Source organism: Chionomys nivalis, chromosome 4 (genome assembly GCF_950005125.1).
Source record: "Chionomys nivalis chromosome 4, mChiNiv1.1, whole genome shotgun sequence".
In the NCBI taxonomy this organism is placed as follows: Eukaryota; Metazoa; Chordata; class Mammalia; order Rodentia; family Cricetidae; genus Chionomys; species Chionomys nivalis.
This window is the reverse complement of record NC_080089.1, coordinates 36858648-36876384: the sequence shown is the minus strand read 5'-3', so window position 1 is coordinate 36876384 and position 17737 is coordinate 36858648. Positions and strand designations below refer to the sequence as shown.

Here is a 17737-nt window from a genome sequence, read left to right as displayed (position 1 = left end):
TTTAAGAACAGAAGAATTCTGGGAAGATGGAAGCAGATTCTGCAGTCATGACCCAGGAATAGAAGAAATAAGATGTGGCTGCCTCATTGAATAAGGTACCAAGCCATGTTGTATAACATAGAAAAGAATAATGGGCTAATATGAGTTATACGAGTTAGTAAGAAGCCTGAGCTAATGGGAAAATCAGTTTATAACTATTATAGACTTCTGTGTAATTTCTTTGTTGCTTAATGATTGCAGGAACTGGGCAGGACAGAAACTCAGACAATAAATGGCACCCATTAGGACAACTGCATCCACATAAAGCCTGAGAGAGTTTGGGGAGTAATTCTAGACAAAAAGAATAGAATTAAACAAAGCTTATTGATAGCAACATTTTCTCAGGTGGGCTCTGTTTGCTAGAGGCAAATGTGCCTCATTAAAGAGACTCACCTTTAGCTGCAAAACCTTACAGCTATTTTTAGAGGCCCTGCCACAAAATACTTAAATGTTGTTGATGAAAAGCTGACCTCATGCTTTTTGATTTTCAGCCATTTTAGGAAAAAGGCTGGGCCATTTTAAAATGCCAGCTTTCTGGGCTGTCCTGCCAGCACAAACTCTAACTCTTTCAGGCAGGCGGTCCAGCTACAGAGCATTTGAATGTGGTTTATGAGCAGACTGCTGTAGCTTGCTTGCTGGCAAGGACCTTGAAATGCCATAGAGTTATGGCAATAAACATGGCTACAGCCATTACCTCTTCCATGAGGGTGGAATATCAGAAAGCTAAAAAATGGGCTGGATTCAGCTGATAAATCCATGGCTTTAACCTTAGCCACATCACTTAGCAAATTAAAGACTCACGTGGTCAGAAAAAGAGAAATATACAGTAAAGAGAGAGTCAAAGGTAAAGAAAACCTCTTTAAAGCGTGTTAAAAATGTATGCAGGCTAAAGGTTAAAGTCACAAAATAAAAAAGAGAGTAGTAGGGTGTGGTGGCACACACCTTTAATCCCAACACCCAGAAGCAGAGGCAGGCATATTTCTGTGGGTTCAAGGACAACCTGGTCTACAGAGTGAATTCCAGGATAGCCAAACATACACAGAGAAACCCTGTCTCAAAAAGCAAAAAACTTAAAAGAAATAGAAGTTAAAATAAAGCCACATAAAGATGAAGAATACACAGAGAGTCTGGATACTTTATGTTATTATGTTCTCTTTGAATGGATTGAATGCTGAGGAAGGAGCAACAGCTGCTAAAAGATATTTGTTTATAGATGCTGCTGAATTAATCCAAGATAGGTTTTTTGAAAATACCTTGACTTAAAAATTGAAGTCAAAATATATGTTACTTTGAAGAAGAATATTTGCTTTTGTTCCCACAAGAAATGAGAGGCTGTATATTCATTCTGAATTAAGAAAAAATCAGGTTTGATCAAGAAAGACCACCTGAGAAATCTCCAGTAGGAACAGATGACCTTGATATTTCTGTCCGGTGCTCCAATGTGGGTCTCTGCCTCTGTCTCCTTTCATTGTCTGATGAAGGTTAATATTGAGGAGGATGCCTATATGTTTTTCTTTTGGTTCACCTTCTTATTTAGTTTCTCTAGGATCACGAATTATAGGCTCAATGTCCTTTATTTATGGCTAGAAACCAAATATGAGTGAGTACATCCCATGTTCCTCTTTTTGGGTCTGGCTTACCTTACTCAGGATAGTGTTTTCTATTTCCATCCATTTGCATGCAAAATTCAAGAAGTCATTGTTTCTTACTGCTGAGTAGTACTCCAATATGTATATATTCCATACTTTCTTCATCCATTCTTCCATTGAAGGGCATCTAGGTTGTTTCCAGGTTCTGGCTATTACAAACAATGCTGCTATGAACATAGTTGAGCATATACTTTTGTTGTATGATAGGGCATCTCTTGGGTATATTCCCAAGAGTGGTATTGCTGGGTCCAGGGGTAGGTTGATCCCAAATGGAGTAGTCTTAGTTATACCATATTGCTGTAAAGACACACCATTACAAAGCTAACTTAGGGAAGAGTTAATTGGACTTATGGCTCCAGAGGGTTGGAGTACATGATTATTATGATGGGCAATATGGCTGAGGCAGGGCAGTCATGGTTCTGGAACAGTAGCTGAGACCTAATATTTTTTTCCTCAAATAGAAGGCAGAAAGAAACTGGATATGAAATGGGCTTCTGAACACTTAGTGACCTACCTATTCCAGCAAAGCCATACCTCCTAATCCTTCACAGATAGTTTCACCCAATTGAGGACGATGCATTCAAATATATGCATGCAAGTCTATAAGGGCAATTCTTATTCACATCACCATTTGAACAAAGAAACAGGTTTAGCTAGTCTATCAGTAGCAGGTTTCCATAGAGGAACAGGGCAAGTCTTTGCCTTTTCTATGAGCTTGACTCAGGGAAGGCTTTGCCCTTCCCCTAAATCTAAGCCATTCAGATAATTAATATATCTGTGCTTCTGTAAACAGCAGGCATTCACTAACTATTATTTTAACATCCATCCAAGACATATACTTAGTTTATATGCCCATCAATGAATTACTATCTAAGCTAATGATAACAATTACAGCATAATGACAACTAAGAAACAATACACAAAGGATAAGGAAGCAGAGATGGAAATCAGAGAAGCATCACCCTTCACGATAGCCACAAATAGCATAAAATATCTTGGGGTAACCCTAACCAAGGAAGTAAAGGATCTATTTGACAAGAACTTTAAGTCAATGAAGAAAGAAATTGAGGAGGATACCAGAAAATGGAAGGATCTCCCTTGCTCTTGGATAGGGAGGATCAACATAGTAAAAATGGCAATTCTACCAAGGGCAATTTATAGATTCAATGCAATCCCCATTAAAATCCCATCAAAATTCTTCACAGATCTTGAGAGGACAATAATCAACTTTATATGGAGAAACAAAAAACCCAGGATAGCCAAAACAATCTTATATAATAAAGGATCGTCTGGAGGCATTACCATCCCTGACCTCAAACTCTATTACAGAGCCTCAGTATTGAAAACAGCTTGGTATTGGCATAAAAACAGAGAAGTCGATCAATGGAACCGAGTAGAAGACCCTGATTTTAACCCACAAACTTATGAACACCTAATTTTTGATAAAGGAGCTAAAAGTATTCAATGGAAAAAAGAGAGCATCTTCAACAAATGGTGCTGGCAGAACTGGTTGTCAACGTGTAGAAGAATGAAAATAGATCCATATCTATCACCATGCACAAAACTCAAGTCCAAATGGATTAAAGACCTCAATATTAGTCTGAACACACTGAACCTGATAGAAGAAAAAGTTGGAAGTACTCTACAACATATGGGTACAGGAGATCACTTCCTACGTTTATCCCCAGCAGCACAGACATTAAGGGCAACATTGAATAAATGGGACCTCCTGAAACTGAGTAGCTTCTGTAAAGCAAAGGACACTGTCACTAAGACAAAAAGGCAACCCACTGACTGGGAGAAGATCTTCACCAACCCTGCAACAGACAAAGGTCTGATCACCAAAATATATAAAGAACTCAAGAAACTAAACTTTAAAATGCTAATGAACCCAATAAAAAAATGGGGCACTGATCTGAACAGAGAATTCTCAACAGAAGAAATTCAAATGGCCAAAAGACACCTAAGGTCATGCTCAACCTCCTTAGCGATAAGGGAAATGCAAATTAAAACAACTTTGAGATACCATCTTACACCTGTCAGAATGGCTAAAATCAAAAACACCAATGATAGCCTTTGCTGGAGAGGTTGTGGAGAAAGAGGCACACTCATTCATTGCTGGTGGGAATGCAAACTTGTGCAACCACTTTGGAAATCAGTGTGGCGATTTCTCAGGAAATTAGGGATCAACCTACCCCAAGATCCAGTAATACCACTATTGGGAATATACCCAAGAGATGCCACATCAAATGACAAAAGTATCTGTTCAACTATGTTCATAGCAGCATTGTTTGTAATAGCCAAAACCTGGAAACAACCTAGATGCCCTTCAATGGAGGAATGGATGAAGAAAGTGTGGAATATATACATATTAGAGTACTACTCAGCAGTAAAAAACAATGACTTCTCGAATTTTGCGTGCAAATGGATGGAAATAGAAAACACTATCCTGAGTGAGGTATCCCAGACCCAAAAAGAGGAACATGGGATGTACTCACTCATAATCGGTTTCTAGCCATAAGTAAAAGACATTAAGCATATAATGTGCGATCCTATAGAAGTTAAATAAGAAAGTGAACCCAAAGAAAATCATATAGTCATCCGCATGGAGAGGGGGAAGTAGACAAGATTGCAGGGCAAAAAATGGGAACTTGCGGGTGAGGTGGCATGGGGCAAAGGGGAAATGGGATGAGAAATATGAGAAGGGGAGGATGGGAGGAGCTCGGGGGATTGGGATGGTTGGGATATAGGAAGGATGGATACGGGAGCAGCGAAGTATATATCCTATCTAAGGGAGCCATCTTAGGGTTGGCAAGAGACTTGACTCTAGAGGGGTTCGCAGGTGTCCAGGAATATGTCCCCAGCTGGTACCTTGGGCAACTAAGGAGAGGGAACCTGAAATGACCCTATCCTATACTGATGAATATCTTGCATATCACCTTAGAACCTTCATCTGGTGATGGATCAAGGTAGAGACAGAGTCTCAATTTGGAGCAACGGTCTGAGCTCTTAAGGTCCAAATGAGGAGCAGAAGGAGGGAGAACAAGAGCAAAAAATCAGGACCACGAGGGATGCACCCACCCACTGTGACAGTGGAACTGATTTATTAGGAGCCCACCAAGGCCAGCTGGTCTGGGACTGAATAAGCATGGGTTGATTCCGGACTCTCTGAGCATGGCGGTCAACGAAGACTGATGAGAAGCCAAGGACAATGGCACTAGGTTTCAATCCTAATACATGAACTGGCTTTGTGGGAGCTTAGCCTGTTTAGAAGCTCACCTTCCTGGACGTAGATAGAAGACCTTCGTCTTCCCGCAGGGCAGAGAATTTGGACTGCTCTTCAGTATCGAGAGGGAGGGGGAATGGTGTGGGGGGAGGAGAAGAGGAGTGGGGATAGGGGGAGGGGAGTGGGGGGAGGGGGCAATATTTGGGAGGAGGGGAGGGAAATGGGAAACGGGGAGCAGGTGGAAATTTTAATTAAAAAAGAATAAAAAATAAAAAAAAAAAAAAAAAAAAAAAAAAAAAAAAAAAAAAAAAAAAGAAACAAATGGAAGAATTTAGTGGTGGTGAAAGTATCTCAAACGACAGTATGGTTCTAAAAAATCTTGAACAGATTAATGAGTAAGCTATATTAGGCAGAAAGTAGCCAGCCCTTGTACGTAGACACACCAGGCTTAGTCATTAACTGGAGCGTCTCCAAGTAAACCTTTCTTAGCCTGAGCACTAAAGTACACACAAAATCTTACCAGACACAGGCTGTCATCAAATTTCTACACTCCAGGTACCTCTCTTGACAACTAGCTAAGCAGTATCATCTAAGGCTAAAGTCCAACAAACAAATTAACCCTAAAGTTGTTTATAATTTGGTGTAGGAGGGTCTTCTTTCTATGTGTTGCTTTCATTGGTTAAATAAATAGACTGCCTTGGCCTTTTGATAGGAGAGCAGCTTAGACAGAGTAGACAGAACAGAATGTTAGGAGAAAGGAGGCAGAGGCAGAGAGCCGCCCACCATGAAGCGCCAGGTCAGACATGCTGAATCTTTCCCAGCAAGCCATGGCCTTGTGGTGATACACAGATTATTAGAAATGGGTTGAATCAAGATGTGAGAATTAGACAATAAGAGGCTAGAGCTAATGGGCCAGGCAGTATTTAAATTAATTCAATTTCCGTGTAGTTATTTTGGGGGCTAAGCTAGCTGGGCAGATGGGAGCCAGGTAAGAAGCAGCCCACCGTTCCTTTTACTACAATAATTGTTATTAATAGAAATTAATGTGTGCAATTATTTTTAATTGTTCGAGCAAGGATATTATTGTTTTATCCAAACAAGCTACGTAGCTATCATAAGTCTATTGAAGTCAGCATGTAGCATTCGGATATGACAAAAAAAAATATATTAAAAAAAATATGAGTCATATACCCAGTATAGGAAATGGCATTCTTCTCAAAGACAAAATTCATAAGAATCTTGAAACTGGAAAAGAAGGATAACAGAAATAAATGAAGGCAATGCTGAAAAAGAAATTGTAGAAGCTGGTGTACAGATGAGGTTTGAGGCCAATGAGGGTAATAAAGAAAGTTCCCACAATTGTGACCATGTAGATCATTAGAAACTGGTAAAAGAGGTTCAGCTGAAGCTCAGGAAAAATCTGTCAATTCATGTAGAATGAACTCAGTCATGAAGGAGCCATTTCCAGCCAGAAAACTCCATTGTCAAAATCTGGGGAGACAGAAGAAATTTTCTCTGATAAACATGCCAACCATCTGCTTCCAACTCACATGTATAACCAGGGTCTGGTGAAAATTATGAAGAAAGTTTTCCTTTGTCAATGACATCTGAATGTACAACCATACTCTCCCTTCAACATTTTAGTCTTTCTGGTTTTGACACACTTGAGTTGAATGTGACAAATTATTTCTCCATTCCTTAGTGAAAATAAATGATTATCTGATATCTCAAACTGTCTGCTGAATTTGCTTACAAAAGATTTGTCTCTCAAACCTCCCTTTAATTGCTAGTCACCATTCATATCTCAGTTATTTTACCAGACACCTCAATTCTCTGATGATGATTATCAAGAAAGGGAATTCCTCTAAGGAAGAGATAAAAAAAAGATAGTCTTCTACTTCTGCAGGGTTTTCAGATATCATAATGAAGATTCATAAGATATGAAGAAACAGTTCATATCTGTTGTTTTGGTTTTTTTGTTTTGTTTTTTTTTTTGTTTTTTTTTTTTTTTTTGATTTTTGAGACAGGTTTCTCTGTAGCTTTTTTGGATCCTATCCTGGAACTAGCTCTTGTAGACCAGGCTGTCCTCGAACTCACAGAGATTCACCTGCCTCTGCCTCCCGAGTGCTGGGATTAAAGGCGTGCGCCACCACCACCTGGCTGGCTTAACAGTTCATATCTTAAACTTTATAATTAATCACAAACCATGTCCTAGTTCTCTGTGTAGTCTCCTCTCCTCCATTCTAGATAGATAATGGATGAATAAAGAATAAAAATATGTTTTTAAATGATGTTTTATAGTTGAATGAGAAACATAATTAATTTGCATATTATTTCATTATTTATTAAATATGAATGAATGCCCAACTGTATTCTTATTATAGATGACATTCTTTTTTTTTTTTTTTTTTTTTTTTTGGTTTTTTCGAGACAGGGTTTCTCTGTGGTTTTGGAGCCTGTCCTGGAACTAGCTCTTGTAGACCAGGCTGGTCTCGAACTCACAGAGATCCGCCTGCCTCTGCCTCCCAAGTGCTGGGATTAAAGGCGTGTGCCACCACCGCCCAGCTTATAGATGACATTCTTATATCTATAGCACACATCAGTTTTTGTGAAGGGATGAATGATGTCATTGTGTACTTGAATCTTGTAAATCTGCCTTGCTGCCAGATGACTAAGAATGCAGTCAACATAGCAAAATCTCTGATGAAATAGAAACAGTAAGTCAGAGATGAGATTGCTAGTCTATAAACCAGTTTTACTGTTTCAGCCACATAAATAAGATGAACTAGAGGTTTGATGAACTCATCTGAATCACCCCAGATAACTTGATGCTGACCTCTGTGTTCATCTCACTTCCACTTTCCTGGAGCAGGCTCTAGCTCAGGATGTGTCAAACCTAATCAGTGGCAATCACAGAATCCTTCTCCTTTACCACAAAAATAGTAAAATGGTAAGATAGCACACAAAACTGTGTGTTTTTTCTGCGTGTTCAAGGAATCACTAAGCAGTAGAGATCATACTACTAGTTAATCATTTACCAAGAGAGTGTGGACAGGTAAGAAGCTGGTAGCAGAGCCACCATGCCTTAAAAGCATGTGCCATTTTCATGAGACTCATAAAGTCCATCTAGACTTCCCTAGACTTCCAGAGTAGAACTCCATTAGGAATTCACTGTGGTGATCAAATTGGAAAGGAAGATATAGAAGTATCTAAGTTTACAATCTAATTTATGGTATTGGATATAAACTTCCTACCTGGAATTTTGCTGTCCTTTGAAACAGATGTTAGGACATTCCAAAGTCATTCATAGTGAAATAATTCATAGTGAAAACAATAGTGAAACATAAATATCATTAAAGTTGCATAATTAGAATTCTAGACATTGCTTTATTTTTCTTAAAATATATGTGCCATATATTATTTATTTATTATACTGTTGCACATTGATTCTCTATTTAAATAACCAAGGGCAAATATTTAAAATATGAAGAAAAGTTGTATGCTAGTTTTTAAAGAAAAATACTGTATGATAAAAATGACTATTACATTAAAATGTATTTTGATTATATTATTCTGACAAAAATTTCCTTGCATTTAACAGATTAAAATCAAAACTGTGGACTGGGATAAATGCCATTTGTAGAGTACCTGCTCTGTGTCATTGTCATAGTCAAAGGATGCTATTTACCTGGCAATGTCTAATCCCTCTGACTCTTACAATTCTTCTTTCCTACCTTGTAGATGCCTGCATCTTGGAGTGAGGGAGTGCGATGTAAATGTTCCATTCACAGGTTAGTGATACTTACCCCTCACCACCCCTCCCTCATCCTTCCCTCCCATACTTGTAACAATCAGGCAAAATACTTTTGGAATATACTAACTACCACTTGTTTCCACCAACTTAAAGGCAAAAAAAATTTCAACAGATGGCATCTGTGGGCTATAACAAAGAAATTTCCCCTTTGTGCTAACCTCCTATGTGATGACCCTGCTAGTATTTTAAAGGTACATTGACTTATGACTTTCTTTGTTGTGTTATTATAAAACCCTCCATAAAACTGTACCATTGAAGCATGGTATTTGGAGCAACCTGAATCCATGTCTCTAAGCTGTAGTCAATATAGAAAAAATGATCTCTTTGAAATGACACATGTGGTTTTGCATTGAGACCATTGAGATTTCTCCTATAACCTAGATTATTTTTAAATTTTAAAAAAGTAGTTTGGAATGTCTGCCAAGTGGACAGATGTGAACATTTTCAGAACTTTCCTGATGCTTTAATGAATCTAATCTTTACATGTTCTTGAAATCTAAGCAAACCCTTTAGCTTCTTTTTATTTCAGTTAACTTCAAAATCACTACTCTTAGACAGCATGCCTATGAACAACATAAGATGTATTCACACACTTTGCTTTGCTATATATGTATCATGCTGATTTGTGGGTTATGATGATGGTGGCTGCCTGAGAAACTTTTTATATACATATGTCAAAAGCAATTCAGTCTGCAGATTGTTCTAGGGTGACAAACAGGGTTAATAAGCTTAACATCTTGGTCTTTGAACCATGTCTGTATTCTCTATTTTCTTACCTTTGGGTCAGATTGCTCCTGTTAAACTTCGCACACATACATGCTAGACATTCAGAGAAAGGCAGTAGGATATTGATAGATGCCAAAATTTTCTCAGCTCCCTAGTCTCCCTCAGGGCTAAATATAAATTGTGTGACCAACATAGCTTCATGGTTTACAGAGGCATCAGGACCCCCAGATCGACAACTATTAGGTTTTGCAACTTCAGAGCACTGCCTACAAGGCACCAGCACTTTCCTAACATAAACCTGTGTGTGTAACTCTTTCCAAATTCAAAAGGAACTTAAATTAGTGCTATGTTAAGACAGTCACTTGTGGATACTAGCCACCATCTTGTCTTGCAGACTCTATAAATAAAGCTTTTTTTTTAATTCCAATAACTCACCCTTAGCTCACCAGACTCCTTTCTCTTTCTGTGTATATGGACTTTGATCTAATTAACAGTAATAAATTTTCAAAAAAGAGATTAGTCATCAATAAAAGTAAGTTTGACATGTGTGTCTTTTGACCATTAGTGTGATATATATCATACATAGCATACCTGATGTAATCTATCATTGATGTAATTTCATTTTTTTTAAAGATTTATTTATTATGTATACAACATTCTGCCTCGATGTATGCCTGCACGCCAGAAGAGGGCGCCAGATCTCATTACAGATGGTTGTGAGCCACCATGTGGTTGCTGGGAATTGAACTCAGGACCTCCGGAAGAGCAGCCAGTGCTCTTAACCTCTGAGCCATCTCTCCAGCCCCGTAATTTCATTTTTTAAATTCTAAATTTTATACCTATTTATTTTAAAAGATAAATTTTTCCCCAAAATTAACTAAGAGTATACACCCATTTTATTAATGTTTTCAACATTTCCTTTCAAAAAACTGTAAAAATAATTTGTTTGTACCTCGCATCTCAAAAAATATGCTTGAAATTAAAAAACTGAATAAACCCTTTAGGCTTTTGTTTTATTTTTTATTTAAATAACATTTTTAAAATTCATTTTACAACCCGGTTCCCCTTCCTCCTCTCCTCCATCCCCCTCCTATTTCTGACCTGTGGTCCTCCCCATCTGCTCTTCCTCCATCTCCATTAAGAAAGGGAAAAGCATTCCATAGGCTTGCACAAAACATGACAGATCAAGTTGAGGCAGGACCTAGTTCCTCCCCTTATGTCAAGGTGGGGCAAGGTAATCCAGGATGGGGAACAGGTTACCAAAAGGCAACTAATAGTCAGGGATAGGACCTTGTCCCACTGTTAGAAGCCTTACTAAGAAACCAAGCTACACAATTGTCTTACACATGCAGAGGGCCAAGGTCGGTTCCATAAAAGCTCCCTAATTGTCGGTCCATCATCCATGAGCTCTGCGAACTCAGGTCCACTATTTCTGTGGGTTTGGAAAATGTGGTACATTTATACAATGACCATCTACTGGAAGCAATTTGGTGACTCCCTAATTGCCATCAAAAATACTCCATCCAGTAACTGACGAAAGCAGAGGCAGAGATCCACAGACAAGTACTGCACTGAACTCTGAGAGTCCTGTGGAAGAAAGGGAGGAAGGATTGTACAAGGCAGGGGTGTCAAGATGGGTGAACCCACAGAGGCTGTTGTTTTATGTCCAAGGGTTTGAAATGTTCCTCCTAGGCCTTTCTCTCCAAGGTGGAATGACTATACTCACTGAAATCTATATTAGAAGAGATGTGTTCAAGTGTTCTCTACCCAATGAAATGACAGATGAGGAAGGATAGGAAAATTCTAAGCACTCAGATTTGATCATCAGACTGAATACAGTTAATAATGGAAGAAAAAAACATTAGAATGTCACAAGAATGAGATCACAAAACTCTTTACCTAACAAACAGGAGGCATGACCAAAGTCATTCTGGCTTTTTGTTGTTCATCACAGTTCTCACCTGGCATAGACAGAAAGCACCAGCGATAGAACAGCACCCTTCAGTGATCCTAGCTGAGCAGTGCAATTGTAATGAACACTGTGTTTGCTATAAGTTTGCTGCTGCTTCTTCCTCTTCTTCCTTATCCTCTCTTCCTTTCCTTCGTTTATTTCTCCTCCTTCTTTTAAAAAACTGTAAGAACTCAACCTTTTCAAAATAATTTTTTCCTCTGGCAGAATTCATCTATTAAAATTATATTTCTTTACATAAAATAATTTTTTTAATATTTCAAAAACTTGAGAGATTTGGTTTCATTTTTAGTGTTTTTGATTTATTTTTTTTGAGTTTTGGTTTTCAGAGTAGGTTGCCTTTTTGTTTTGGTTTGTTTTCCGTTTCAGATTTTTATTTGGCTGGTTGGGTAGTTGGTATTGAAACACAGTCTCATTATATAACACATGCTGGCTTGTGTATGTTCAGGAAAGCATTGTTACTGGCCAGCTTTCTGTCTCAGACTCCCATGTGTGGAATAACAGTATGTGATACAGTATGGACACCCGTGCTGACAAGTTCATTTGAGTTCTGTTGTTTTGTTTTTCTCGCTATAGGCTCTTAAGAATATGAGTAACTCGGCCTGGTGATACATGACTATAATTCTAACAACTCTGGATGCTGAAGTCAAGACCTACCTGGACCCTAGGTAGGGCTCAAGGTCATCATGAGTCAATCAGGGAGAGCTTGTTTCAAATGCAAAATTGAAAAAAGGAATGTCTATATATAGAACTGTGATAAAGTACTTCTTAGTCCTATGTTTAGTGCCTATCACACAAAGATTTAAAATTGTATTTTCCACTGTGTCAGTTGCTTAGGTCTACCATAAGATATTTTTAACAGTGTAGTAGACAAAATGACTTAAACAAGAGGAGACCATTCTTGCAGCTCTGGGAAATAAAAGTCATCCATCAAGTGTAGGTCATGTCTGAGGCTTGCTTCTCTTTTTGGTTTACAGATGACTATGCTTTTGCTGTATCACCAGGCACTTCCTGTGAGTATGTCCATTCTTAATGTTTATGTGTTCCATTTCTTTTCTCTTAAAGACACTAGTCAGATTGGATTATGACCAACCTTAACATTACAAATTAACTTAAATGAGTTTTAAACTACTCACATCATTAAGAACCTAGCACTGTTATACTCTATTTTCTTGGGAAATGGGACATCAACAAAAGCGCCTACAGAAACACACCTGTATAAGAACCACTATTCTACAAAGAAAAAGACTGGAACTACACTAAGGCATCAATACCAAGATTAGTAGGGCTTGATGTGTACTATGTGTATGTATACACTCCTATTTCAAGATGACTTGACAATTTATCCTGTCTTAAGAAATAAAGTTTTTGATATATATGCTATTTTTTTGCATGAGCTTCAGATATAATGACCTAGTTCCTATGACTTATGGCTATTTGGAAGCCTGGGGAATGATTGCTTTGCAATGAATGAATAAGTAAATTAGTATATAAGAATGGTACAATTTCAACAATAAAATCCTTTAAAATTGAAGGTATAGCCATGAGTATTTAGTGCTTTTCTGACATGGGAAGATACTCAATCCATTCAAAGTAGTAAAATTGTGTTATTTTTCCTTAATTACTTTTAATATGCTAATATTCTGATATGTATATATATGAGTGGTGTGGGTGTGTGTCAGAAGTATAGCTTCATTTTATAGTATAGTTTGAATGAATCTCATAGTTTTAAAATTGAATATACTTTTTCATAAATATATATGACTCTTAAGTAGTCCAGAAAGAACTCTGTGTGTGTGTTAGCTTGGGAAAATTAACATGGACTAATTCTCCCAAATTAATTGTAATAACAGAAAAATCAATAACTATGTTCAGTTACTTGCATATGTATAAGCAATGACAGCTATGTTGGAACCACCTGCAGGATACTGTCAACACTGAGAAGTTGTTAAGCCATGGGTAGTAGAACACATTTACAGTCTCAGTACTCAAGGGACTAATTTCATGGACATCCTGTGGTACAAAATACAATCCTTTATCAATGTAAAATAAAACCAAAATAAACAGTGGGAGGCTGACTTCAAGGACGTTAAGTGAAAAAATAATTGCATGTTTATATTTCTTGAATATGATATTTAAAGGCAACATATAGTACTTTTAAAATGTGCATCATTTATTTAATGTATACCATAGCAGTTTTAATATTTGTTGTGCAGAATCTAGGACTGAAAAGACAAAGAAGCAAAGCTTACAGAATCCATAGTCAAAAACTGACTAGTTGTACTAATCTTTCCATTTGACACAGTTTACTGAAGCGAAAGGGCTGAGGCAGGATCAAGCTAACTCCTGTTGCTGCCTCAGCTGACATCTGGCACTTGCTGACCAGTTCTTCATGTATGTATAATTAGCAAAGAAAGGGCATCCCTCCGACAGGTCATGAAAATGTTTGTTATTAAAATTTGTTGTTTCATGAATTTTACTACATATTGCTTGTAAGTGAATTGACTGAGCTTCAGAATATGGAGGAAGGAAGAAAATAAAGTCCAATGTATGTTTGATATTACCTGGAATTTTATTGTGCTTCTTGACATTCATTCTTTTCTCTTACCTAGTCCCAATTCAACCTCATTTACTAATCATTTTTCACACTTGTGTACGTGCTTTTCTGCTTCACTTTCTTCCATAGCATTCATATGTTTCCAGATCAATCTTCTTGAAAATGTTCCCGCATCTGAAATGCTGCTCATCTCATCCTTATGTTTAGGTGTTCAGCAGGCAACCTTGCCTTCAGAAAGGCCCCCTGCCCCATCTGAAGGAGTCCTTCCTACCAGCCAACCCAAAATAATAAGGCAGCTGTTATCAGTACAAGAACATTGGTTCAAGTCATTGTGTTTCATTTTTCTGACACAAACTTACAGAAACAGTATTATTTTTATTATCCTTCTAATCTGTAGAGTTCTGAGTTCACAAGTATCTTCATATTTCTATACAGATATACATATATACATACTTTAATTTGTTATCCCTCCCAACAAAGCTGGACAATGTAAACCAATAGGAGGAAAGGAGTCCCAAGAGTAAACAAAAAGAGTCAAAGACATACCTGTTCCCACAGTTAGGAGGCCCACAAAAACACCAAGCTAACAGCTATAACACACACACTGAGGATCTGGTGCAGATACCTGTAAGAGACATGCTTCCTCCCTTCGGTTTCTGTGAGCCCATATGTGCTTTGCTTAGTTGATTCAGTGCCCTGTGGTTTTTTTGGCGGGGGGGGGGGGTCCTCTATTATCTCTGGTTCCTATAGTCCCTCTACCCCTTCCCTCTTCCTTGGGATTCCCTGAACTACTGGGAGAGAGACTGGATGAAGTGTCCCACTTAGACCCTCACTCGGCATCATGTCTGACTGTATTTTTAATGTTTGACAGGGGCTACATATTTTGATGTGTAGAATAAAATACATGTTCAGTTTATATTTGTTACTTCAACAAACAGCATTATTGTACATAGCATTCTGAGATAGAATGACAGTGGAAATCACTAAATGGAAAGAATTGACTGCTAATAAATTCAGATTATATGATTTATTTGAGTAAAAGAAAAATCCCTCTACCAATAGCTAGTAAATTTGCTTAGTCAGATTCTTCCCAATGAAGATATAACAGATCCATATATGCACATACCTGCCCTCAAGTCCATGATATAAAAACCTAATATTGGTTCCCTTTATCCTGAATGATCTAAAGAGTTTCATTTTCAGCCTTCAAGCACACAAATTTTAACAGAATTACCACTGCTCTTTCCCAAACTGATTTAAAACTAAAGAGAAATAACCAGAGTGAAAAGGACATTTCTACTTCTTATCTTAACCCTCTGAGAAAAAAAAAAAAAAAAGACCTTTTAACATGAACTTTCCCACAAATATCCCCGGGGGTTGCTAACTGATTAAATGAGACACTATCTCTAAGACTACTGAATTTTTTTTCTTGGTGGTACAGCAACATAAGACTTCTAGATGGACCCCAGGCAAAGATATCACAGTTGTCTGTAAGACACAGATCAATGGATGAGCACTTGCCCAACAGGCAAAAAGGCCTGGACATTATTACCCAAGTACATAAACTACAAATATATTCAAAAATACACAATTGAAAGATCTTATGACCTTATTGATTCTGAGTATAGTATCATACGGTGCTATATACTTATCTCCTTGTGATTTCTGAACCTAGAGTGTACTCTGCTAGTAGATGGCTATACAACTGGGTTTGTTCAGTTTCAATACTGACAGAAGATATATTTGATTTTGGAAAAATATAAAATAAACTGTATATTCTGCCCTAAAAGGTGATGAATTAATCATCCTTTACTCTTTTTACTTCAGTTTATCTTTGATAATTAACAATTTTGAATAATGTTAAATAATTTAAATTCCATACTATTCTCATTATTGATAAGTTTTATGTTATTTTAATTATTGTACCCATTGAAGTTATTCTATATAATGGGTCAAATTCCAGGGCCCCATGCTTGTAAGCAAATGCTCTGCCAATGAGCAATTCCTCTGCTACTCTCTCTAATTGTAAACCTCATGTGTACCAAGATTTACTTCCAAAGTCAATATAGATTTTGCTTAGGTAAATGCACTTTTCTTCAAAGTTTTTCTAAGTGCAATGTGAACATCCTTATTTCTTATACTATAGATGAAAGGATTCAACATTGGACCCACAATTGTATAAAATATGGTAGATATTTTATCATTTTCCACAGATGCACTTGAAGGTTTAAAATACATGAATGCTGCAGCTCCAAAGAAAAGAGAAACAGCTACAACATGGGAGCCACAGGTGCTGAAGGCTTTTGACCTACCCTCTGCAGAACGAATGCCAAGAATGCTGGAAAGGATCAAGGTATAAGAGATAAAGATAGTCAGGCTGGGCACTGTTACATTGACACCCACAACAATGAAAACCACCAGCTCATTGATGTAGGTACTTGTGCAGGAGAGCTTCAAGAGAGGAGGAATATCACACATGTAGTGATTGATGATGTTGCCATCACAGAAGGTCAGTCTCAGCATACAAACTATGTGGGCCATTGCACCCACAAATCCCATCACATACACACCCACCATCATCATGTGGCGGACCTGATAGGACATGGTGACCTGATAAAGCAAGGGCTTACAGATGGCAGCATATCTGTCATAGGCCATGGCTGTCAAAATATAACATTCATCTATAACAAAGAAGGCAAAGAAGAAGAGCTGAGTCATGCACTCTGCATGGGAGATGGTGTTCTGCTTCACAAAACTCACCAGCATTTTGGGAGTTATGACAGAGGAGTAGCAGAGATCTGTGAAGGAAAGGTTGAAGAGAAAGTAGTACATGGGGGTGTGCAGGTGAGGGTTCAAAACAATCAGGACAATCAAGCCCAGGTTCCCCACCGTGGAGATGACATAGATTCCCAAGAAGAGGAAGAAGAGAGGCAGCTGGAGCTCTGGCTTCTGTGTCAAACCCAGCAGGATAAACTCCTTCACTGAAGAGTTATATTCTGAGGCCATTCCTCGGGTTATATCTGTGAGAACAGTAGCAATAAATGGTTACATTATAATAAAATTGCAGCCTTCTCTGATATGAGAATAAGAACCAGAATCAAATGATAATGCCAAGCTTACACTTCTCTGTTCCTCTGTTTTCTATGTGGGTTTCTGGAGTTTATGTATAGAAATAACAATTAATAAATGGAAGGTCATTTCTTTGAGTATAATATTCATGGCATCAATGACCATTCCTGGATCTGAAGCATCTCTGTTCTTCTACCCTGACAATCCACCACCCAATTCAGGCTCAGAGATCATCAAAAAAGAGAAGAGACAAGGTACACTGAATTGTTCAGAGGTAGTTTGGGAGAAAAAAAACATGCATCTAATTCTTTGCTTACCTTTTTTCCTGGAGAACTCACAAGTGACCTTAGTAACGCTTCTGTTTTCACAGAGGGAACGTACACATGCCACGGATGAGCTATAAGGTGAATAGCATAGAGAAGCAATGCTCTTTTTTGATATTACTAGTTTTGGTTTGGTCATGAGGGAAACTCACTTTGGAATGGTAATCCAGAGCCCTCATTCTCCAGATTCTGAAAACCATGAGTTGTATTTCATGATTTCCAGTAGTGACATTTCCCAGAATGCCTTCTTTATCCCAAAGGTTGGCAAAACAAACATCTACTGATGTCACAAGAGTCACCAGGTAATGACCCAAGAGGGTTCAAGGATTTTGTAATCTGAGGGACCTGAGTAAAAATTGAAAGGC

At 37.9% G+C, this 17737-nt stretch overlaps 1 protein-coding gene across 1 annotated transcript; it reads right to left on the bottom strand.

The window, feature by feature from the left end:
- Positions 1-16056: 16056 nt before the first annotated feature.
- Positions 16057-16992, bottom strand: LOC130873331 (olfactory receptor 147-like). The gene has a single exon (XM_057768120.1). It carries the CDS (start codon positions 16984-16986, stop codon positions 16057-16059), a length of 930 nt encoding a protein of 309 aa, XP_057624103.1. The 5' UTR covers positions 16987-16992.
- Between the last annotated feature and the right edge of the window lie 745 nt (positions 16993-17737).

Bases quoted from the DNA above. Each gene is read 5' to 3' on its own strand.
- LOC130873331 (XM_057768120.1), bottom strand. From the start codon at position 16,986: ATGGCCTCAGAATATAACTCTTCAGTGAAGGAGTTTATCCTGCTGGGT.